Source organism: Acanthochromis polyacanthus, chromosome 14, assembly GCF_021347895.1.
Source record: "Acanthochromis polyacanthus isolate Apoly-LR-REF ecotype Palm Island chromosome 14, KAUST_Apoly_ChrSc, whole genome shotgun sequence".
Classification (NCBI taxonomy): domain Eukaryota; kingdom Metazoa; phylum Chordata; class Actinopteri; family Pomacentridae; genus Acanthochromis; species Acanthochromis polyacanthus.
The window spans coordinates 5,128,591-5,153,001 of NC_067126.1; the positions used below are offsets into that span (position 1 = coordinate 5,128,591).

Genomic DNA, 24,411 nt, shown 5'->3' on the forward strand with positions numbered 1-24,411 from the left:
GAGTAACAATGACCCTATGGTGAGTGATAGTGACCCCACAGTGAGTGATAATGACCCTAAAGTGAGTGATAATGACCCCACAGTGAGTGATAATGACCTCACAGTGAGTGATAATGACCTCACAGTGAGTAATAATGACCCCACAGTCAGTGATAATGACTCCACATTGAATATAATGACCCCACAGTGAGGAACAGAGGATAAGCTTGATGAATCTGGTAACATTTTAAAGATGACCCAGATATTTTTACTCGTACGGTAAGATGTTGGACAGGAACCAGCTGTGGGACTATTCTTGTTGTTTTTCTCGTTAGCGGACAGCTGCTACATGTTTGTTTCAGGCTAATTAGCCCCTGAGGAACACGAGCGACGACAACATGTTGACCGTTTAGCGTCTAATGACCACAGGAAGTTTAAATGTCTCAGGAGGTCCTGAGGTGGTTCCTCAGAGGATGAACTGATTGCAGCAGCTTACATCAGGACCATCATCTGGAGACTTCAGGAGACAGAGAGCAGCAGGAAGCTCATTAGATGGAACCTAAAATGTCAGTTCATGGAGGAAACGTCTTCATTTGTATGAGGATAAACAACAATAACTTCATTTAATGACGCAGAATCATATTATGGGATGAATCGTAGTTTTAACAGCAAAACAGCAGCAGTTTAATATCTATGATTGATTATTGATTGATGGTTTGGTATCCTGATTATTAATAGTTTAGTATCCTGATTATTGATTGACAGTTTGACATTCTGATTATTAATTATTAACAGTATGATATCCTGATTCTTGTTTTTTCACAGTTTGTCATCCTGATTATTGATTATTGACAATCTGGCATCCTGATTATTGGTTATTGATCGTCTGGTGGGCTACATTAGACGGAGGTTTAGTTTTCAGGAAGTGTTGCGACAGCGGCAGTGTGAGACAGATCTGAAGAAGCCACGTGATGAATCTTACTTCCTCTAACTGTCTGCGTCTCGTCTTCTGCGATCCGACGCTCTGCGATGGCGAGTACGAGGTAAGAAACCCTCCGTCCTGCTTTCTGTACTGCAGTTCGTGGTCTGAATATCTGGTTTCTCTGCAGCTGAATTCACATCATTAGACATTAAACACTCATAGATTTATTAATCTGCTGGTCTTCAGTCACTGAGGTGTGACGGATGAAACAGCAGTTCTCCACAGATGTTTCTAAACCAACTAATCTACATGTTTTCTAAAGACAGACTGCTGTAAGTCAGAGTTTACGTCTGTATTTTAGTTCTGGACTCCAGTTGTTAGTTTTTAGTCTATTGTTCACATTATGTAAGGAGGTGCGAGGTCTTCATGACTGACTGAGCTTCTAGTTTCCGTTGTTTGGAGGGTTTCACTGTGTTTCCGGCTCTTATATTTCTGGCAGCAGTCGCTCTGTGGTTTCAGCTCGCACTGAAAAAGTTTCAAACCCACAGAGGTGAAACACAGTGAAGCTTCAAATATCTGTTCAGTGTTAATGGCACTGATCTTCCGTTAAACGTATCGTCTCTGCTGCTTTAACTCCTGTTTAAACCTCAATGTTTGAATTTCCAATAAAACAGCAAAACCGTCAGCAGTTAGCCAACAACACAGTACAGATTCAATCCATTAAAAATCAATAACTCATCTTTAAACACTTCAGAATCTGTCTAATCTTTATCTACAGTAACTTTAGGATGTGAATTAAAGTTTTACCTTCATACTGAGTTCCAGGTCTTTGAAGTTCATAGAGGTGGGTCCACATTTATCACTTTTTAATGTACTTTTCCATCATTTCTGAGCCTCAGAACTTCATCAGTCCAGCAGATAGAACCATGACATTTAGGAGGAGAAACATATGAGTTCTGAAAAACTGACACCAGATCAGTTTTACATCAATCCAGGTGTCAAATCTGAAGACTAAATCTGGTTTTGTATTCAGAAAATGTGAGCAATGGATTTTTTTTAACTCAAAATGATGCAAATAAAAACAAAACCTCCACAAAAAAAGACAAAATCGCCATAAAAAGATGTAAAATTACCCCATAAAGACGGAAAACCAATATCAACATTTGAAATAGGCAAAATCATTACAAAAAGAGGTGAAATTACCCCAAAGACTTAAAATCACTGCAAAAAGAGTAACAATTTCTCCAAAGAAGCTCAAAATCACCACAAAAAGACACAATATCTACACAAAATATGTAAAATTGCCACAAAGACTATCATTCACCACAAAAATGGCCAAAATTATAACAAAGACATGCAAATTACTGCAAAAAGACAAAATTTCCACCAAAGAAATGCAAAATTACCATAAAGCAAAACTAAATCACTACAAAAAGAGATAAATTACCACAGACAGACACAAAATCACAACTGAAAGAGGAAAAATTACCCTAAAAACTTAAAATCACCAGAAAAAGAATCAAAATTATAACAAAGAGATGCAAAATCACCTCAAAAATGGCAGAAATTACCACAAAGAAACACAGGATCACCATAAAAGGACACGAAATCTGAAATCTTCACAAAAAAGGCTGATGTTACCACAAAAAACTCAAAATCACCACAAAAGATACAGAATTAACACAAACAGATGCAACATCACTACAAAAAGAAGCAAAATCAGAAGAAAGACACAAAATGACCTCAAAAAGGGCCCAAATTACTCCAAAGAAACCTAAAATTCGAAAAAAAAAAGCCTAAAATTCGAACAAAAAACCTCTAATCCGAACAATATGTAAAATCACATCAAAAAATAGTCAAAACCAACATAAAGAGACAAATATTTTCATAAAATGGCTGAAATTACCACAAAAACTCAAAATCACAAAAAATAAGGGCTGAAAGCATAACAGAGAAACATAAAAACACCACACAGAAATGCTAAATAAACAGATGCAAAATCATTACAAAAAGAGGTAAAATTACCCAATCACCATAAAAAGGGCCGGAATTGCAACAAAGAGACGCAAAATTACCACAAAGGCAGCAAAATCACCACAAAATGGACCAAAACTACCATAAGGAGACACAAATATCTTCACAAAATGGGCTGACGTTACCACAAAAAATTCAAAATCACCACAAACTACGCCTGGACCCGAATATCCCAAATATCCGAATATTCGTTCGCTACGGCGGTATCCGGATATTAATTTGGGTATCCGAATATTCGGACGTTACCGGGCAGAAAGAATATGCGGCGTTACTGTCTTCCCTCCGCCTTCTGCCCACATCTGCTCATCCCATCCTGTGATCACATAAACATATACACATATGTCGATGTGATCACCCCTTCCTCCCCCCAGACGAAAATATTCGGAGCTCGTCTCTTCCCTTCGCCTTCAGCCCACTTCGGCTCATCCCGTCGTGTTCGGCTCATTTCGGCTCCTCCATTCGTGTTTCTTACCACCACCCGAATGGCCGGGTTGCTGCCGACTGTGACATCACGCTTCACTTCGTTGCATAAACACAAGACAAGATGCTGAAGACCTCCGCTGTTTCGGAATTCTTCAGTTTAACTGAAGACAAAATGAAGGCAAAATTTGGACCGGGAGACCAGACGAACAGATCCGAATTTCCGGGCCGTCTCCAACCCCCCCACCCCACCCAACACCCCATCCCCACCCCCCACCCCCGTCAGATGTTACGGGGCGGAACGAATATTCGGATATTCGTCTTTAAAAGGGCCCGAATATCCAGTGGCCAGAAACCACTATTCGGGCCAGCCCTACCACAAACAGATGTAAAATCACAACAAATAGAGCGGAAATGACTGAAATTGTCTTTTTGTGTGTTTTTGTGATTTTTTTGTGTCAAATTCTGTGTCTCCTCTGACCAGGACCACCACAGTGAATGCATAGTCCTGACAGTGAAGCACAGAGTGGTTGGACAGAACAAGTTCTAGACCATGAATGGATCGTTTTTACCCACATTTTGATCATTTTTGGCAATTTTGGAGAAGTTTTTGTCATTTTGGGCAAAATCTGTGTAGTTCTGATCATTTTTGGGCACGTTTTGGGGTTATTTCGGACATCTTTTGACCAATTTTGCACAATTTTTGAGTAATTCTGGGAAAGTTTCAGGTAAAAAAGTGCATAAAAAAGTGCATTCTGGGTAAACTCTTAGGGACTGTTTTGTTCTTTTTGTGGCAGATTTGAGTGGTTTTGTGGTCAATTTGTGTTTCTTTGTGGTTGTTTTGTGTCAAAGTGTGGTCATTTTCTGTCTATTCTGACCACAGTGAATGCATAGTCCTGACAGTGAAGCACAGAGATGGTTGGTCAGAACAAGTTCCAGACGATGAAAGGATCATTTTACTTACATTTTGATCATTTTTTGCAGTTTTGTCATTTTGGGCAAAAACTGAGTAGTTTCTGACCGTTTTGGGCGCATTTTTGGGTTATTTTGGACATCTTTTAACGCATTGTGCACAATTTTTGAATCATTCTGGATGAGTTCAGGCCAAAAACTGTCCACTCTGGGTAAACTTTCAAGGACGGTTTTGTTCTTTTTGTGGCGGATTTGAATGTTTTTGTGGTCATTTTGTGTTTCTTTGTGTTACTTTTGTGTCAAATTTGGTCATTTTGTGTTTCTTTGCGGTAGTTCTGTGTCAGATTGTCGTCATTTTGTGTTTCTTTGTGGTAGTTTTGTGTCAGATTGTGGTCATTTTGTGTTTCTTTGTGGTAGTTTTGTGTCACATTGTGGTCATTTTGTGTTTCTTTGTGGTAGTTTTGTGTCAGATTGTGGTCATTTTATATTTCTTTGCGGTACTTTTGTGTCAAATTGTGGTCATTTTGTGTTTCTTTGTGCTAGTTTTGTGTCAGATTGTGGTTATTTTGTGTTTCTTTGCGGTAGTTTTGTGTCAAATTGTGGTCATTTTATGTTTCTTTGCGGTAGTTTTGTGTCACATTGTGGTCATTTTGTATTTCTTTGTGGTAGTTTTGTGTCAAATTTGGTCATTTTATATTTCTTTGCGGTAGTTTTGTGTCAAATTGTAGTCATTTTATGTTTCTTTGTGGTAGTTTTGTGTCATATTGTGGTCATTTTATATTTCTTTGTGGTAGTTTTGTGTCAAATTTGGTCATTTTATGTTTCTTTGCGGTAGTTTTGTGTCAAATTGTGGTCATTTTATATTTCTTTGCGGTAGTTTTGTGTCACATTGTGGTCATTTTGTGTTTCTTTGCGGTAGTTTTGTGTCAAATTGTGGTCATTTTATATTTCTTTGCGGTACTTTTGTGTCAAATTGTGGTCATTTTGTGTTTCTTTGTGCTAGTTTTGTGTCAGATTGTGGTTATTTTGTGTTTCTTTGCGGTAGTTTTGTGTCAAATTGTGGTCATTTTATGTTTCTTTGTGCTAGTTTTGTGTCACATTGTGGTCATTTTGTGTTTCTTTGCGGTAGTTTTGTGTCAAATTGTGGTCATTTTATATTTCTTTGCGGTACTTTTGTGTCAAATTGTGGTCATTTTGTGTTTCTTTGTGCTAGTTTTGTGTCAGATTGTGGTTATTTTGTGTTTCTTTGCGGTACTTTTGTGTCAAATTGTGGTCATTTTTTGTTTCTTTGTGCTAGTTTTGTGTCACATTGTGGTCATTTTGTGTTTCTTTGTGGTAGTTTTGTGTCAAATTGTGGTCATTTTATGTTTCTTTGCGGTAGTTTTGTGTCACGTGGTCATTTTGTGTTTCTTTGTCATAGTTTTGTGTCACATTGTGGTTATTTTGTGTTTCTTTGCGGTAGTTTTGTGTCAGATTGTGGTCATTTTTTGTTTCTTTGTGCTAGTTTTGTGTCAGATTGTGGTCATTTTGTGTTTCTTTGTGCTAGTTTTGTGTCACATTGTGGTCATTTTATGTTTCTTTGCGGTAGTTTTGTGTCACATTGTGGTCATTTTGTGTTTCTTTGTGCTAGTTTTGTGTCAGATTGTGGTCATTTTGTGTTTCTTTGTGCTAGTTTTGTGTCAAATTGTGGTCATTTTGTGTTTCTTTGTGGTAATTTTGTGTCAAATTTGGTCATTTTATGTTTCTTTGTGGTAGTTTTGTGTAAAAATGTGGTCATTTTGTGTTTCTTTGTGGTACTTTTGTGTCACATTGTGGTCATTTTATATTTCTTTGTGGTAGTTTTGTGTCAAATTTGGTCATTTTATGTTTCTTTGTGGTAGTTTTGTGTAAAAATGTGGTCATTTTGTGTTTCTTTGTGGTACTTTTGTGTCACATTGTGGTCATTTTATATTTCTTTGTGGTAGTTTTGTGTCAAATTTGGTCATTTTATGTTTCTTTGTGGTAGTTTTGTGTAAAATTGTGGTCATTTTGTGTTTCTTTGTGGTACTTTTGTGTCACATTGTGGTCATTTTAAGTCTCTTCTGACCACAGTGAATGCATCGTCCTGACAGTGGGTCAGAACATGAATCCTTTTTTAACTCCAGGATCGTCCTCTCAACAGGATTCTTTCTGTGGTTGAATCATTTTCTCATATTTTCTGCTTCCGTCTCTGATGCTTTGATCAAACGGTTTCACAGAGGAAGATTCTCCACGTGTCCACCATGTTTACACTTTTAGTTCTGACATCAGGACTCTGACGCAACAAACATCCTGATCCTAAGATGACAGATCACTTTCACTTTGATCTCAAACCAGCATAAAGGTTTCACGTGTTTTTAACTATTTAACGTTATGTCTCAGGTGTTTCCTGTTTGTGTTTGTTCCGTGTCCCATTCTAGTGATTTTACATCTTTTTGTTTTCGTTTTGAACCACATTTTCGTTGTTTTTTGGTCATTTCATGTCACATTTTAGTGATACTACATCTTCTGTGTTCGCTTTGTCATATTTATGTCTTTTGTTTTTTGGTTCCGTTTGGTTTGTTTTATGTCTTTGTGTGTTCATTCTGTGGCACATTTTTGTGATTTTACATCTTTTTGTGTTCGTTTTGTGTCAGTCTTTGGTAGTTTTCTACCATTTTGGGGTGTTTTGTGTGACATTTTTGTGATTTTACATCTTTTTTTGTTAGTTTTGCATCAAATCTTTGTTGTTTTTTGCCTTTTGTGTTCAATTTGTGTCATGTTTTAGTGATTTTACCTCTTCTCTATTTGCTTTGTGCCACATTTTGGTCAGTTTACACGTTTTCTGTTGGTTTTGCAAAACACTTCACTCGATTTATGTCTTTTTATGGTAATTTAGTGTCACATTTTAGTGATTTTACATCTTTTTGTGTTTGTTTCATGTCATGTTTAGGTGATTCCACATACCATTGTGCATAATTTGTGTGAGGTTTGGTAGTTGTTTTTTTACAGTTTGTGACATTTTAGTGATTTTAAATGTTTTTTTTGTCTGTTTTGCATCAAATTTCGTTTTTTTTTTTTGCCTTTTGTGTTCATTTTGTGTCACATTTAGGTGCTTTTGCATCTTTTTTTGTCGTATTTTGGTCAGTTGACGTTTTCTTTTGGTTTTGCACAACACTTTAGTCATTTTACATCTCTTTGTGTTTATTTCTTGTCACATTTTTGTCATTGTACATACTTTCTACTTGTTTTACATCAGATTTTGATAGTTTTTGTTTGTCTTGTGTGTTCATTTTGTCACATTTTAGTGATTTTACATCTTTTTGGGTTTGTTTTGCACCACTTTTTGGTAGATTTTTTTGCATTTTACGGTCATTTCATGCTACGTTTTAGCGATCTTTTGCATCTTTTTGTATTTTGTTTTGTGTATTTTACTATTGCTGTGGATGATTTTTCATTTTCTTTCATTTACTTTATTTCGTGGGGGTTTTTATCTTCATTTTCTTGGGCTCTCAGCCTGTTTTCTGGTGATACTTAGCGTGTTTTTGTAGCGCTGCTGGTTGGCAAAGACGGCAGAAGTTGTGAAAGTGAAGTGAAGCAACCAGAGCAGCAAACAGGAACCCAGACAGGAAAGAAAGCGCTGGATGTTCACCACCTCAGACCGAGTGGAACAGAGAAGAGGGAAGGTCTGTGCAGTCGGGCCAAAGGTTCTGGTGGTGAAACAGGTTGTTTTGCAAACAGTGTTTCTGTAAGAGACGAATCAGAGACGTTTAAGCTGCAAACAGCTTCATAAATGCACAAAATAATCAACATTTCTGCCCCACATCTGGAATCAAACTGCAGCTTCACATAAATATGACCTAAAATGCAGAGAAATGCTGCTTATAATACTGAATATAATGCTGGATAATCAGGAACTTCTAAGAGATGCTTCATGATTTCTGAGAGAATACACAAGATAAAAAAAAGAAAAACTTTAAAAGAGATTTTTACTCACATTTCATGATCCATTTACTGGTAATTCACAGATTTTCTCAATTTTGTTAAATGACAGAGAAAAAGAAGCATTAATTTACATATTAAATAAAGTAAATGTGTAGCCTAGCCGCGCTAGACAACCCACAGCAACGAATTTAATTCTCTGCCAGAGTGGGTCTAGTTACCCTCCATAAGGCTCGAGGTTGGATTCTCCTAAAACTGGCCGGACCAATCACCATGAAGTGTAGAGTCAGAAGGCGGGCGTAACTAAGTGACGACAGAGGCGCGATGATTCTGACAGAAACAACCGGAAACAACTAGCCTAGCCGCGCTAGACAACCCACGGCAACGAATTAAATTCTCTGCCAGGGTCGGTCAAAAACGACAACAGTCGTTGAGCTCCATTAGCACCGACTCTGAATAATCTTTCTGTTAACATGTCTGTAATATACTTGAGCTTCACCCATTGACTGTATAAATAAGGCTTCACCGAACTACCGCATCCTCTGATTTCCGGCGCTCTAGGAGCCTATTCGTTGCGCTGATTGGTTGTATACCTACCCAATTGCTGCAGAGTGATTTGATAGACAACCTTTTAGCCCGCCTCCCTCCCTGTCGAGCGTCCTTAGACCCTTGTGCCGTCAGAACATGGGTCTAGCAGGGCTAGGCTAGTAAATGTCCTCTTCCCAAATCACATTTTTTGTTCCATGCAAACAGTTTTTATCTGCTTAAATCTTTTTTTTTCTTAAATCTTCTTAATGTTCTCTGCTAATTTTACATTCTAACTTCTTTTATACATTCATATGTGACTGTTTAACGTTTCAGTGTTGGAAATAATTATCAGACCAGTGTGATAAACTGTCTCTTGTTTCTTTGTGGAAATTTCTGCAGTTTTGTGTTGATTTTTCATCTTTTTGTGTTGATTTTGCATTTGATTGAGGTGATCTTGTGTTTCTTTGAGGTAATTTCAGCCACTTTAATTAATATAGTAATTTTAAATCTTTGGGGGTTATTTAGCTTCTTTTCTGATGATTTTCCATCTTTTTGTGGTAATTCTAACAGTTTTTCGGGTGATTTTCTGTCCTTTCACGATGATTTTGCATTTTTTTTTGATGGTGATTTTATATCTTTTTGTCGTATTATGTTTCTTTGAAGCAATTTCAGGCATTTTATGGTGATTGTGCAGGTGTGTTTGGGCCTTTGGGGGTAATTTAGCCTCTGTTTATGTTGATTTTGGGCCTTTTTATGGACATTTCACCTCCTTTTTGATTGGGCATCTTTTTGTTGTGATTTTGCTTTTTTTTTAATGGAGATTTTGTGTTCTTGGAGCAAATTGAATTTCTCTGGGTTAATTTCAACCACTTGGTGGAAATTTTATATGATTATGTAGAAGATTTTGTGCCTTTTGAGGTGACTGAGTTTCTTTGAGGTGGCTTTATCCATTTTGGGGTGATTTTGCACATTTTTTGTGACAGGTGAGACTTTGGGAGAACTTATCCTCGTTTTGTGTTGAGTTTGTCATTTTGTGGTAATTTCATCATTTCTGTGGTGATTTTGTGTCTTTTTGTGTCAGTTCTATTTTTCTTTGGGGGTAATTCCAGCAATTATGTGGCAGTTTCACGTGTTTTTTGTTGTGATTTTGCATTTTTTTAATTGAGATTTTCTGTTAATTTGGGTTATTGTGTGGCAATTTTGCATGAGTGTTTTTTAGTCTTTGAGGTAATTTCACCTCTTTTATTGATTTTGTGTCTTTTGTGGAAATTTCACCTTTTTGTGGTTGTTTCTTTGTGGTAATTCCAGCCATTTTATGATAATTTTTTGCATGTTTTTAGAAACAATTTGAAGTCTTTAGGGTAATTTTGTATCTTTTTGTGCTGATTTTGAGTTTTTTTTATGGTAATTTCACTTCTTTTTTTTGGATAATTGTGCATCCTTACAGGGGGTTTGTATTTTTTATGGAGATTTTGTGTCTGTTGAGATGATGGAGTTTCTTATGATTCATTTCAGCCGTTTGGTGGAAAATGTTCTCTGTACTGATTTTGCTTTTTTTGAGGAGATATCATGACTTTCTGTGGGGATTTTGCTTTTTGTGTGGAGATTTTGTGTCCTTCCGTCGTAATTTTGTGTTTCACTGGTAGATTGGGATATTTTGTGGGGATTTTACATGTTTTTTGTGGTAATTTTGAGACTTCAGGGCAATTTAGAATCTTTTTTAATAGGTTTTGCTTCATTTTGTGGTGATTTTGCTTTTAGTTTAGGTGATTTTGCTTCTTTTTTTGGCAATTTTAAGTCTTCGTGGTAATTTTCCCTCTTATGTGGTGATTTTACATCTTCTGGTGGTGATTTTTCTGTGAAGATTGTGTTTTTTGTGGTGATTGTGTCTCATTTTGTGGTGATTTTGTTCCTTTTTGTGGTGATTTTGCATCTTTTTGGGGGTAATTTGGAGGTTTTTTGTGGAGATTTTGTGTTTTTGTGTCATTTTGTGGTAATTTCAGTATTTTTTGTGGTGATTTTGTTTCGATTTCGTTGATTCCCCCTGAAACATCGATCCTCATTATAAGGTTTTGACAGTCTGGTTTCTGTCTGTCCAGAATCACCAACCTCCAGGCAGTGAAGCCTCCGGTTCTTCCTCCGGTTCTTCCTCACAGCACAGCAGCTCAGGGAGCCGTTCAGATGCGCATCAAGAACGTCCAGAGCTCCACCGACCGCCTCAGTCAGTCCAAGTCCATGGTCCTGCAGGAGTCCGACCTCCCTCAGAAACCGGTACGTAGAAGTCAGAACCAGCAGCTGCAGAACCTCAGCTCAGGTTCTAACTGCCGTCTCCTGTTGTAGATCAATCGGCATCGCAGGAATCAGTCGCAGCACAACGTTGTTGTTTCAGGAGCCGCATTATTTGAGCCACTGGTGAGTAAAACCTGGAAAATAACAGTTCAGATGGAATCCAGCAAATACGTCGCTGCACCGCCTCGGATGAAGTTCTTATTTGTTATTTGGGAGCCAAACCTTAGTTCTGTTAAATATTTTTGGCTGAATTTTGAGAATGTCATCTGTTTTCAGATCTGTAAATTTCTGGATTTTCAGCTTCAAATATTCCTGTGTCGTCATTTTAATGGTTGAACATCTCCAGAAATAAAACTCCAAGAGACATTAAATCTGATGAGGACTCAGACAGGACAGTTTTCAGATGATCCAGGTGATGGAGTGGATCCAGTAGAGGACACATTCTTCATTATTTGTCCTTGAAAATGGAAAAAAAATGGAGAAAATTTCAAACAAGGCTGGTATTATGTTCCCAGAAAGTTTCTGTAAGTGTATATCTATGGATGGATGGATCCATATTTCTACTCAAAATAAAGTATTTGGTCGACATTTTGCTAATTTCAAGGTTTTAACATCTGTAGAAATTTATGCGTATTAATTATGTCATAGACAAGGTTCCAGTTTTTCAATAGTTTGACTTGAAATTTGTAAAAAATGAAAGTTGTCCAAAGTGATTCAAAATGGTCCAAAATGACAATAATGAATAATCATGGGTCCTTGAAAACTGGAATAAGTGCAAAATGTTCAAACTTTGGTGGAATCGTGGCTTCATAAAGTTCCTGTTAGTGTGTGTGTACATATATATATATATATATATATATATATACACCGTATATATATGAATGGATGCATTTTAAAAACATAGTCTTTGGGCGACATTTCACTAACTTTTGATGCTCTAACATCAAGAGAATCTGATGTTTGCTAATTATATCAAGACAAGATTCCAGTTTTTATTTATATTTTGACATGTCAAAATGACAATATAATCCATGTGGACAATTGTGAGTCATTTTGAACAGGTTTGAATTATTTTGGACCAGTTTTGAGTTGTTTTGGACAAACTTTGGGTCATTTTGGACACATTTTAAGTTATTATGGACAAACATGGAATAGTTTCTAGTTAATGATTGAATGATGGGATGGATACAGTAAAGGACTGTTATGACAAGACAAGGTTCTAGTTTTTGGATCTTTTGATGGTGATGTGGATTCACTGGTAGGAAACAAAAACTGGTGTTTGTATATGTTTATTATGTGTGTTGTTATTATGTGTGTAAAGACAGAAACTGCTGGAATTGTGACTTTTGTTGGAATTTGACTCCCAAAAATGGAAACCTGTTTGAGAACCATGAGCTCCAAGAATTTGTTTTTTAAATGCTATTTTTCTGCATGTCAGACACAATCTGTGCAACAGAGTCTGCAGTGAGTGAATGTTGTGTTTCTGCAGGTGGAGCTGAAAGAACACCTGAACGTCGCTAAAATCTCAGAGAGCGGGAAGAAGCAGAGGAAGAACTGGGCTTTGATGTGGACGGTGCTGACCTCAGACCAGCTGCTGCTCTACAAAGACAAACAGGAAACTAGTCAGGTAGGAGAATACTTCTAATCCACTTCGTCTCTGCTGCATCTTCACTCAGCCTCCAGTTCTTTAAAGTTTCCTCTGTGTTCAGAAACCAGGAGGGAAGACAGATGTGGTCCAGCTGTGTGGAGCTGTTATCGAATGGACAAAAGAGAAATCCAGCAGGAAAAATGTTTTCCAGGTAACAAACACAAACCTTTTTAGTATTTTTCCCCAAATCACTGAACACCTCTTAGAGTCCAGTTAAATCCATCTTTAAGAAATAGAAGGAAGATGGAACATTAATAAATCTGACTAGAGCAGGACGTCCTCAAAGACTGAGAGACCGAGAAGAAAGAGACTAGAGTGAGGCCACAAGACTCTATGACTCCTCTGAAGGAGTTCCAGCTTCAGCAGCTGAGATGTTAGAGACTGTTCATCCAACAACTGTTGTCTGTTCTTCACTAGTCAAAGCTTTATGGAGACAAAGAGAAAGACTCTGATGGAAAAAGCTCAAATTAAACCTGGACTGGAGTTCACCAGAAGACATGTGGAGACTCTGAAGACACCTGGAAGAAGGTTCTTTGGTCTGAGGAGACCAGGATGGAGCTTTATGTCCATCAGAGTAGATGATATGTTTGATGGAGACAAAAGACTGAACATTATCACAAAACATACTATTAAGACTGTGAAGCACGGTGGTGGCAGCATCATGGTGTTCCTCAGCAGCAGGTAGAAGGTAAATAAATGCAGCAGAGTCTGGAGAAATCCTGGAGGACGACCTGATGCAGTCTGAAGAGAACTGAGACTTGGAGAAGACGAGTTTTCCATCCAGACAATGAGTTGAAGAAAACAGAAAGATATTCAGGAATGGTTTAAAGACAACGAGGTGGAAGTTCTGGAGGCCGAGTCAGAGTCCAGACCTCAGTCCAGAGTTCTGTTCACTCAGAAAATCTGTGTCACCTGACAGAGTTTAACAGTTTATAAAGAAGAATGAGGTAAAACTGAGTTCAGACTGATGGAGACCAACAGCTTCCAGTCAGGTAGTAAATACTGACTGGAAGGGGGTGAATCTTTTTAATGCTATATTTTATGTTTTTCATTACTTTATAGAATGATTTTCACTTTGACATGATGAAGTTCTTTGGTGCTGTCTTGGTGTTCCAGATCACAACAAACACCGGCAGTGAATACCTCATCCAGACTGACAATTGCTCTACAGCCAACAAATGGTGCGACGCCATCAGAAAGACCATCAACTCCTCAGTAAGAACCGATGCCTTCTAAAGAACTGTTACTGTCATTATCTGTCAGTGTCTGATCATCTTTGAGAGTCATTATTTAGAAAATGTCCACGTGTGTCTAATTTAATCCAACAAGCCAAAGAAATTCAACTATGTCAACAGAGTGATGCTCTAATGTGTTAGAAACAACACAAAAGGGTAAAAAAATAAAATACTAAATCTGTGAAACCTTCCTCTTTGACCTCCTCAGAATCAGCTGATTCTTTATGTCTAGTACCTTTACCGAGGTAGTTAAAAAGCTCCTCGGTGGCAAGGCGCCAGGTGTGGACGAGATTCGCCCTGAGATGCTGAAGGCTCTGGACATTGTTGGACTGTCTTGGTTGACACGTCTATGCAATGTCGCGTGGGCATCGGGTACAGTACCTGGGGAGTGGCAGACCGGGGTGGTGGTCCCTATTTTTAAAAAGGGGGATCGGAGAGTGTGTGCCAACTATCGCGGTATCACACTTCTCAGCCTCCCCGGGAAAGTTTACTCTAGGGTGCTGGAAGGGAGGATCCGACCGATAGTTGAACCTCGGATTCAGGAGGAGCAATGCGGATTCCGTCCCGGTCGTGGAACAGCAGACCAGCTCTTTACCCTTGCGGAGCTGCTGAGGGGGTCATGGGAGTATGACCTGCCAGTCTACATGTGCTTTGTAGATCTGGAGAAGGCCTACGACCGTGTCCCCCGAGGGGCTTTGTGGGGGGCACTGCGGGAGTATGGGGTCCGAGGCTCGTTGTTACGGGCCGTTCGGTCCCTGTACAACCAAAGTGAGAGCTGTGTCCGCATACTCGGCATTAAGTCAGACACGTTTCCGGTGGGTGTTGGACTCCGCCAGGGCTGCCCCTTGTCTCCAATCCTGTTTGTGGTTTTCATGGACAGGATTTCAAGGCGCAGTCGTGGTGGGGAGGGTTTTCGGTTTGGGAGCCTCAGGATCGCTTCGCTGCTTTTTGCAGATGATGTGGTTTTGTTGGCATCCTCAGACCGTGACCTCCAGCATGCACTGGAGCGGTTTGCAGCCGAGTGTGAAGCGGCAGGGATGCGGATCAGCACCTCCAAGTCCGAGGCCATGGTTCTCTGCCGGAAACCGGTGGATTGTTCCCTCTGGGTTGTGGGGGGAGTTGCTTCCCCAAGCGAAGGAGTTTAAGTATCTCGGGATCTTGTTCACGAGTGATGGGAAAATGGAGCGGGAGATGGACAGGCGGATTGGTGCGGCGTCAGCAGTAATGCGGGCGTTGTACCGAACCGTCGTGGTGAAGAGGGAGCTGAGCCGTAAGGCGAAACTCTCGATTTACCAGTCCATCTACGTTCCAACCCTCACCTATGGTCATGAGCTTTGGGTAGTGACCGAAAGAACAAGATCGCGGATACAAGCGGCCGAAATGAGCTTCCTCCGTAGGGTGGCTGGGCTCAGCCTTAGAGATAGGGTGAGGAGCTCAGACATCCGGAGGGAGCTCAGAGTAGAGCCGCTGCTCCTTTGCATCGAAAGGAGCCAGTTGAGGTGGTTTGGCCACCTGATTCGGATGCCTCCGGGGAGACTTCCTCTGGAGGTTTTCCGAGCACGTCCGTCTGGGAGGAGACCCCGGGGCAGACCCAGAACTCGCTGGAGAGATTATATATCTCGTCTGGCCTGGGAACGCCTTGGGATCCCCCAGGAAGAGCTGGAAAGTGTCGCTGGGGGGAGGGACGTTTGGAACGACCTGCTTCGCCTGCTGCCCCCGCGACCCGGCCCCGGATAAGCGGAGGAAAATGGATGGATGGATGGATAGTACCTTTACTACATTTACTGAAACTATGCACAGTTTCTCCTTCATATTATGAATATTTCACAGTTCCAGGTCCTTGAAGTCCACAGAGGTGGATCCAGATTTATCACTTTTTAATGGATTTTTTCCATCATTTCTGAGCCTCCAAACTTCATCAGTCCAGCAGATAGACTCATGACATTTAGGAGGAAAAACTGTAACCAGATCAGGTTTACATCCATCCAGGTGTCACATTTTTTAATTTTTGAAAATTTTACTTTTATTTTACTTTTGTTTTAATCACAGAGGGACCCCAAATTTCCACAAAAACACACAAAATTACCCCCAAAAGACTCAAAATCACCATGATAGGATGTGAAATTACCACAAGAAGACACAAAATCAGCAATAAAGAGGCAAAATAACCCAAAGTTTCAAAATCACCACCAAAAAATAACCAAAAATGATCAAAATTACTCCAAAGACACACAAAATTACAACAAAAACACAAAAAATTAACACAATAAAACAAAAGTACCACAAAAGGATGTGAAATTATCACAAGAAGAAACAAAATCAACACAAAAAGAAGCAAAATCACCACAAAAAAACTGCTAAATGGTCAAAAACGGTCAAAATTACCCCAAGGACACACAAAATCACCATAAAAACATGAAAAATCAACACTATAAAGGCAAAGTCGCTACAGAAGGATGTCACATTACCACAAGAAGAGACAAAAACAACATAAAAACAGACAAAATCACCACAAAATTTCAGAATCACCACAAAAAACCTGCAAAATGACTAAAATCCGTTGGTTCTGAGGAGGTCAGAAGGAGGACTTACATTTTTTCATGATAAACTGAACATTTGACTCAGTGCTGGGTTAAATTTACAGTCCAGTATAGATGTTAATGTAATAAAAGCTCTCATGTGGTTGGTTGTGACTCTTTTCTCTTCCCAGACTAAAGACGAACGAGGTTTTCCTCTGCGGAGGTCCAACAGTACAGAGTTCCTGCCCAGACACAGTTCTCTACCCAACTATGGTTCTGCCTCCCCGAACACCAAGAGACAGAACCCGATCCACAGACGCTCCATCAGTACGTAAACACAGAACAACTTCAGTACTAGAACATGGTGGAACTCAAACTGTTCCATCAGTACGTATACATGGAAACTGTTCTGTCAGTACTTATACATGGAACAACTTCAGTACTAGAACATGGAGGAGCTCAAGATTCAAGAGTTTTATTGTCACATACTAGAAATTACATGAAGCAATTACTGGCAGTGAAATGCTTGCATCTCTCATTCCCATCAACAGTGCAAAAAAAAAAAAAGAAAAAAGAACACACAACAATCAAGATAAAGTGTAAAAAGTGCAAATGAGGTGGGTTGTGCAAAATGTTCAAGTTATTTGGAGTTTAAAAGTCTTATGGCCTGGGGGATGAAACTGTCTCTGAGCCAGCTGGTGCGGGCACTGATGCTGCGGTAACGACGGCCAGAAGGCAGCAGGCAGAACAGTTTGTGGCTGGGGTGGTGAGAGTCCCTAATAATTCTGTTGGCCTTCTTCCTACACCGCTGGGTGTAGAGCTCCTCCATGGATGGCAGCATCGTCCTGGTGATGTACTGTGCAGTCTTCACCGCCCTCTGTAGAGCCTTACGGTTGAGGGCGGTGCAACTGCCGTACCAGGAGGTGATGCAGCCGGACAGGATACTTTCTATGGTGCACCTGTAGAAGCTGCAGAGGATTCTGGAGCTCAGGTTGTTTCTTCAGGAGCTGCTGGAGAACAGATCTAGATTCATTTCCAGGTGAAACCAACAGAACCTCTCGTTGCAGACATGTTCGGCAGCTCCAAGCTGAAGCACAGCGCCTCAGACAGCGCTGACAAGAATGGAGTGAAGAACCGCCTGAAGAAGTTCATCACCAGACGTCCGTCCATGAAGACGCTGCAGGAGAAAGGCCTCATCAAAGGTTCCTTCTCAAAGATCTCTTTAGTTTCATCTTCTGTATGAACAGTTTAATATTTCTGCCTCCAGTCTGAATCTAAGACTTTATCCAGTCAAAATCTGTTTGACTTCAGTTTAAATTTGGTTTAAATAAGAATTTTATTTCAGGTTGATTACATTTTCTTTAACCTGTTTTAGTTTAGTTTGATTCAGAGTTTTAATCTGGATTAAATCTGAGTTTTTGACTATAATAAACATAATTTAAACCCTTTCAGAGATCAAACCTGCTGTAATAATGAATACTGAATGTGACTGTGATACCTTGTGTCTCAGATCGAGTGTTCGGCTGCCATCTGTTGACTCTCTGTGAGCGTGAAGGAACGACGGTACCAAAGTTTGTCCGGATTTGTTTGGAAGCCGTCGACAAACGAGGTAACGACAGAAAAGGATTTCATACTCATAGCCACATCACAACTTTGATTTAAAGTTTCATTTGGCTATGGATCCAATAAAAGCAGAAAATGTTTCATGTATTTATACCTGAACTGTGGTTTGTGTTTGCAGGTCTGGATGTTGACGGGATCTACAGAGTCAGTGGAAATCTGGCTACGATCCAGAAACTTCGCTTCATCATCGATCAAGGTCAGTTCAACGCAAACTTTCTGTCTGTTTAGTTGAGCTGACAGCTGATTTACCTGCAGGGGAAAAGATCATCTGCCTGAGGTGAACAAAAGTACCAAACTGCTGTTAGAGCCTGATCATCCAGCTGCCATGTTGGGGACCAGTTAGAATTAGTAAATAATTTATGACCACAAAGAAATGAAAAATGACACAAAGAGACATAAAATAACCACAGAGCCCCCAAAAGACCAAAAATTACAATAAAATGACCACAAACTGATTACAAAAAGGCACAAAATGACCAAAAATACACAAACCGACCTGATTTAAGTCCCTGTTGTTTTGTCTAAATGTCTCTCATATGGATCTTGCTGTTATCTGATGCTGCAGGTACTTAAATGAACTTAGAGGAAACAATCCTAAACAGCTGGGAAGAGCAAATTAAACTCCAGCGCCTGTTAGTCAGAACATGAATGGCTTTTCATGCCAGTAAAGTCAAATTTTTATGGACATTTTAGTTTATAACGGATGCAAAGTTGTTGAAGCAAACAGCTGACAAATGTGACATTTTGAGGTCTAAATAAGCATCCTTCAGAGTTTGTAAATTGAAACCTGACGTAGAAATTACCAAAAGTAGAAGTGTGGAACAGACTGGTTCCAGCTCAGATCTTCACCCCAGCATCAGTCTAATCTGCAGCCCTGCTAACATCAGTGAATTTGTCGCCCCCCAGAGGAGGACCTGGACCTGGACCACAATCAGTGGGAGGACATCCATGTTGTCACTGGAGCCCTCAAGATGTTCTTCCGTGAGCTGCCGGAGCCGCTGTTCCCCTTCAGGTTCTTCCAGCAGTTTGTGGAGGCCGTCAGTGAGTAAAAACTGACTACATACATTCATTAATGCTTTTTTCCCTCATAAATCTGTTAGGTGTCCTCTAGAATGCATTTTATTATGAAGATTAACCCGTTTAATCCCAAATTTTTCCCGGCAAAATAAGTGCATGTAATTTACTCCTTAGACTCCCCTAACGCATCGCATGTATACATTTTTTCATTTCATGTTGACTTTTTCAGTGAAAAGCTAGGTTTTATACTTGGCAACAATTGTTGCCAGTGGGACACTGCATAGTCAAAATGTACACACATTCTTCAGTTTGACCTATTTACACCTTTTTTTAAAAAAAAGGGGAACATTAACACTAATTAGTGTAATATATTATAACTAGGCATGGATATAATTGTATTCACAACTTTATAAGATACATAAAGATACTATAGCAATGAATAAAACTCAACTAAAATTGACAACTTTGCAATTACTGCATTTCAGTCTCATAAAACAGTTTAATAAACATAGAGCTAAGAGTGTTTGATCTTCCAAAATAAGAAGTGACCATAGTTTACAAAAATAAAATAGATTTACATTGTGACAGTAGCTTCGATTGACTATTTACTGAACTCTAACATCATGGCCAGGCAATGAGTGTACATAATGCTTTCATGCAATTGATAGCTGTTTTGTGTATGGCATCATCTTGTGAACATCCTTAGAGTTAGAGGATACATCAGCAGGAACAAATCAACAGGGTCTGCTTTAGTTTGTTTCATGCTGTCTGCTGAAGTTCCTCCATATGTCACAAAATCTGGTTGATTGCATGGACTATGTATTGACTATGTATTATGCTAGCGGCAACAGATGCTGCCATGCTTACATTTACTCTTCTCATGATCAAAAGATGCATGCAGGCATAAAATTCTTATTATATATCAGTAGGAGACCCTTTAAAAAAATGTATGTACAAAATATCTCAATTATATCTGTTAAGGTATTGAAATAAATTCTTCTTGTACAAGTTTGAGGCAGACATCTCCTTCCATCGGAGCAGGCAAGAAGAGGCCTAGTCATGTGACCATTCACACTAGTTACATGACGCAATTGATGCAATTTAGAGGAGACAACCTGTTCTTTGATTTTAAAACTTGCATTAGCTGCCCAAAGCCAAAACAACACTTTTAGAGAATAAAAATTAAAAGAAAAATGAGCGGCAACAATTGTTGCCAGTGGGATTAAACAGGTTAATGTACTTTTGAAACAATAAATTCATTGATCGAAAAGCTAAACTGAGATTTTACACTCTGACAAAAACATACAGCAAACTACTAAATGATGAAACATGACGACATGTTAAACCACAACGTTTATAAAACTACAACGTTTGTTACAGTACAACCTTAATGTCTAACTAATGCTGCTGCTGTTTGTCTGAACAGAAATCAAAGAATCCAAACAGAAAATTCAGGCTGTGAAGAAACTGATCCAGCAGCTTCCAAATCCCAACCAGGAGACCATGAAGCTGCTCTTCAGCCACCTGCACAGGTAACCTGAACTACACCTGAAATACACGTGAACTACACCTGAACAACACCTAAAATACAGCTAAACTACACCTAAAATACACTTAAAATACACCTGAACTACAGTATACCTAAAATATACCTGAACCATGCCTGAACTACACCTTAACTACATCTGAACTACACCTAAAATGCACCTAAGATACATCTGAACTACATCTAAACTACAGCTGAACTACTCCTTAAATACACCTGAACTACACCTAAAATATACCGGAACTACACCTAAAATATATCTGAACTACACCTAAAATACACCTGAACTACACCTAAAATATACCTGAACTACACCTAAATATGCCTGAACTAGACCTAAATACACCTGAACTATGCCTAAACTAAACCTGAACTACACCCAAGGCACACCCGAACCACATGTAATCTACACCTGAATAACACCTAAAATCCATTTGAATTACACCTGGACCACAACTGAACTGCACTTGAACTACACCTGAACAACACGAAAGAACGATCCATAAAATAGGCTGAACTACACCTGAATCACACCTGAACTACATTTGAACAGCATCAGAACTACACGTCAACTGCACCTGAACTAAACCTGGACTACACCTGAACAGCACCTAAAACACACATAAACACACCTAAACTAAGCTGAACCTCACCTCAACTTCACCTGAATCATACTTGAACTACACCTGAACTAATCTTTCTTTGTAAGTTTTTCAAGTTAAAGCCTGTTGTTGTTGTTCCCTGTGATGTTCTCCAGAGTTCTGGCCTTCTCCAAGAAGAACCTGATGTCCACTCAGGGCATCGGCATCGTGTTCGGCCCGACGCTGATGTGGCCCGAGCTGGACGGAGGTAACATGGCAGTGAACATGGTGTACCAGAACCAGATCGTGGAGTTCATCCTGATCGAGAGCCGAGAGATCTTCAACATGGATGGGAAGTAAAACAAGTCGGAACCAGACGGACTGACCACAGACTCCTTCTGCTCTGATCAGAAAACTTCTTTTAATGAATTAATTATTGCTTTGGCTGTCATCGACCAAACCTCATTTTATAATAATCTTTTTAGCAACTTTACCACGTCCAGATAATGTACTGAAAATAAATATTTTTAACTGTGTATTTATAACGTACATCTGTATATTTGTAAAAATGATGGAATGATGGTAAATAATGGAAATTAAAAGTGTGAAACTTGGACCAAACTCCATGTACTTCAATGGATGACATCTTGGTCGATTGAATGATGGTAAGTTTCACGTTGGTTATATGTGATGAACTTTACACTGCAGATGCCTTCAAAAGAGGCCCATGGAAGAAGAAACCTGATGAATTACAGCAACCTGTCCTCTACTAAAACTTAAAATGTAAAGCTGCTGCTAACAACAAATGATTTGTTGACAATTTTACCCATTAAATGATAAATTGGCTCCAAAGAAAAGCAAAAATGAGCATTCTATTAAATGGTGATTCAGAAAACGAATAGAAAGAATCTATAATTTCATTAAACAACCACTAAAACTGTCCTGTTTGTCCACCAACAAGCTTTAAAAAATAACATTAGCTACACTGATTTTCAAAGTGGCCTCAATTTGTGTAAAAGAACAGCATTTTTAAACAGCATTATAATTAAAATTTTCAGTTTTTTTAAAAGACAACAGTAATATAACCTAATATTATTGTGAAAAAAACACTGATAAAAGAGTATTTATGTTGAGTGAAACAAAGAAAGTGCCTTAATTTGCATAAGATTCAAATCAAAATGTGACTTTTTATGCCGTCAAAAGCCAAAAAAGTGGCCCTTTTTATGGTGCTCCAATTAGAACTCCATTTTATCTCCACAAATGCTGACATAAGACCGTGTTTTATGTCATCAAAACCCACAAAGGCAGCGCTTTCTATACCATAGAACTTTTCAAAAATGATCTGTATTAAGATGCTGCTGTTGGGAAAAAAAAACACTACTTGTGGCAGTTTTTTTACCATCTTATTTCACTAGAGCACCATTAAAAGTAGTATTTTTGGGCTTCTGATGGAGTAAAATAATGCATATTTTATTTGATCTGTGCACAAACAGAGACAAATTCTGGCACTTTCTGCTCTCCTTACTCATCTCTATCTCTGCAGCTGACTGTTAGCATTAGCTGCTAACTTCAGCATGTTAGCTCATCATCATTGTGGAAAAAGTCTTAATTTTTTGATGTTTAATTTGTTTGTGGTTGCACAAGATTTAAATCAAAATGCTGCTTTTTATTTTTTTAATGGCACAGAAAACAAAAGTAAACAATAATAATAATAAACAGTAGCAATATTCCATATTCTTAAGTCATTTAATCAGTCCCTCCAGGATTTCGCGGGCGTTTTTCATGATTGTTGCGGCCGAAAATGCCTGAATATGCAGCAGCTTTTCTAAAAAATTGCTATAAAAGTTTTAATGTTTTAAGCTTATTTGTTGAGATAAAATTGTGGGAGATAAGTGACAATTGCTAAAAAGCTGCATTTTTTCCAGCTTGTAGAACATGTTTCAACACTGTAATTGACAATATTTATTCCGAAATTAATTATTAAACGTTCCAGCCCATTTCCACAAAAGCTGGCACACCACGGTGGGGCATTAGCAGCAGCCAGATACTGGTTTAACATGACGTGACCTAACTATGCAGGGGGCGACAGGAATTGATGGGACTCAGAAACACCCCCACAATTTAATCAGTCGTTCCTTGTATCATTTCCGATACGTCCACAGAGGTAGATTTGTTGTAGGATCACAATCATGTGATCATCAGCAGGCTGCTGAGGTAGCGTTCACTTGTTGCCATGGTTACCATGCCGCTATCAGACGCCATGCCGCTACCTCAATGGGAAATCCTTAACAAATCCGTGGATCCAAACTTTAAGCCGCATCACTGCCGAAGTCTAATCATTTGGTCCTTGTGTCATTTCTGACCGACCCTGAAAATTTCATTCAAATCCCCGAGTCTGTTTATGAGTGACGTTGGTAACAGAGGAAGGATTCACACACGCTGATCGTCACATAACTCCGCTGTGTTCTTTGGTGGAATAATTTATCTAATTTACCTTCATTCTTTCAGTGCTCTAACGGATCTGGATGCAACAGTTTCCATCATGGTGATTTGTCTGGTCTGTTGTCTGATCATTTCAGCCGTTTTAATATGCTTTGTGTAAAAAAAAGTGTGTATCAATCGATTATTTTTTTGTTTGTTTTTTGTATTCCACCACAATATTACACGGGTGTAAAACAGCTTAGCTCCGCTTTGGTGAAGAACATCAGTGAATTAGTTGTTTATCACGGTCCTCAACAGTAATTTTTGTTGGTAAATGAGACATTAGTATCACACATGTCTGCATCTTCAAACCATAAACAGGAAGTGAATTCGGTGACGTACGTGCATTAGGTTTGCACTGGGAGCTGCTATGATTGGTGGAACTCACAGGAGGTGGGCCAAAATTGCGGGAAAGTTGCGGTGATAGGACAAAATTGCAAGGTCGCGCAAAATTCGCGGACATTGGTTGATTTCGTGGGAATTCGCGCGATCGCAACATCGCGAATTCCTGGAGGGACTGATATATGGATGATCCATTTTCTGCTAAAATAGTCTTTGGTCGACATTTCACCTACTTTAAAAGTATTACCATCAGTTTAGATTAAATGGTTCCAGCAGAGGATAAATCTTTGATTACTGTTCCTTAAAAATGAGGGAAAAAACTGGCAAAATTGGAAGCAACCTTTGCACTTTCTTCTGTTTTTAGTAGCCAATAATTTAAAATGTGTCCTTTGCTGG

At 39.0% G+C, this 24,411-nt stretch overlaps 1 protein-coding gene across 2 annotated transcripts; it reads left to right on the top strand.

Annotated features, from left to right (window-relative positions):
* Nucleotides 1-928: 928 nt before the first annotated feature.
* On the top strand, nucleotides 929-21,857 carry arhgap15 (Rho GTPase activating protein 15). Of its 2 annotated transcripts, XM_022209222.2 has the most exons (13): nucleotides 929-1,022; nucleotides 10,834-11,005; nucleotides 11,075-11,146; nucleotides 12,513-12,650; nucleotides 12,733-12,822; nucleotides 13,788-13,886; nucleotides 16,617-16,752; nucleotides 17,493-17,627; nucleotides 17,936-18,034; nucleotides 18,167-18,244; nucleotides 18,955-19,089; nucleotides 20,492-20,597; nucleotides 21,369-21,857. In XM_022209222.2, the coding sequence occupies exons 1-13, from the start codon at nucleotides 1,009-1,011 to the stop codon at nucleotides 21,550-21,552; spliced, it is 1,458 nt and encodes a 485-aa protein (XP_022064914.2). In that variant the 5' UTR covers nucleotides 929-1,008; the 3' UTR covers nucleotides 21,553-21,857. The 2 variants fall into 2 exon arrangements, with proteins under 2 accessions (XP_022064914.2, XP_022064915.2); XM_022209223.2 differs by lacking the exon at nucleotides 11,075-11,146.
* The last annotated feature ends 2,554 nt before the right edge of the window (nucleotides 21,858-24,411 follow it).

Excerpts from the sequence above, each read along its gene's own strand:
- arhgap15 (XM_022209222.2), top strand. Across the intron at positions 16,753-17,492 it reads GATCCACAGACGCTCCATCA|ACATGTTCGGCAGCTCCAAG; the intron begins GTACGTAAACAC and ends CTCTCGTTGCAG. Across the intron at positions 18,035-18,166 it reads GGAAGCCGTCGACAAACGAG|GTCTGGATGTTGACGGGATC; the intron begins GTAACGACAGAA and ends TTGTGTTTGCAG.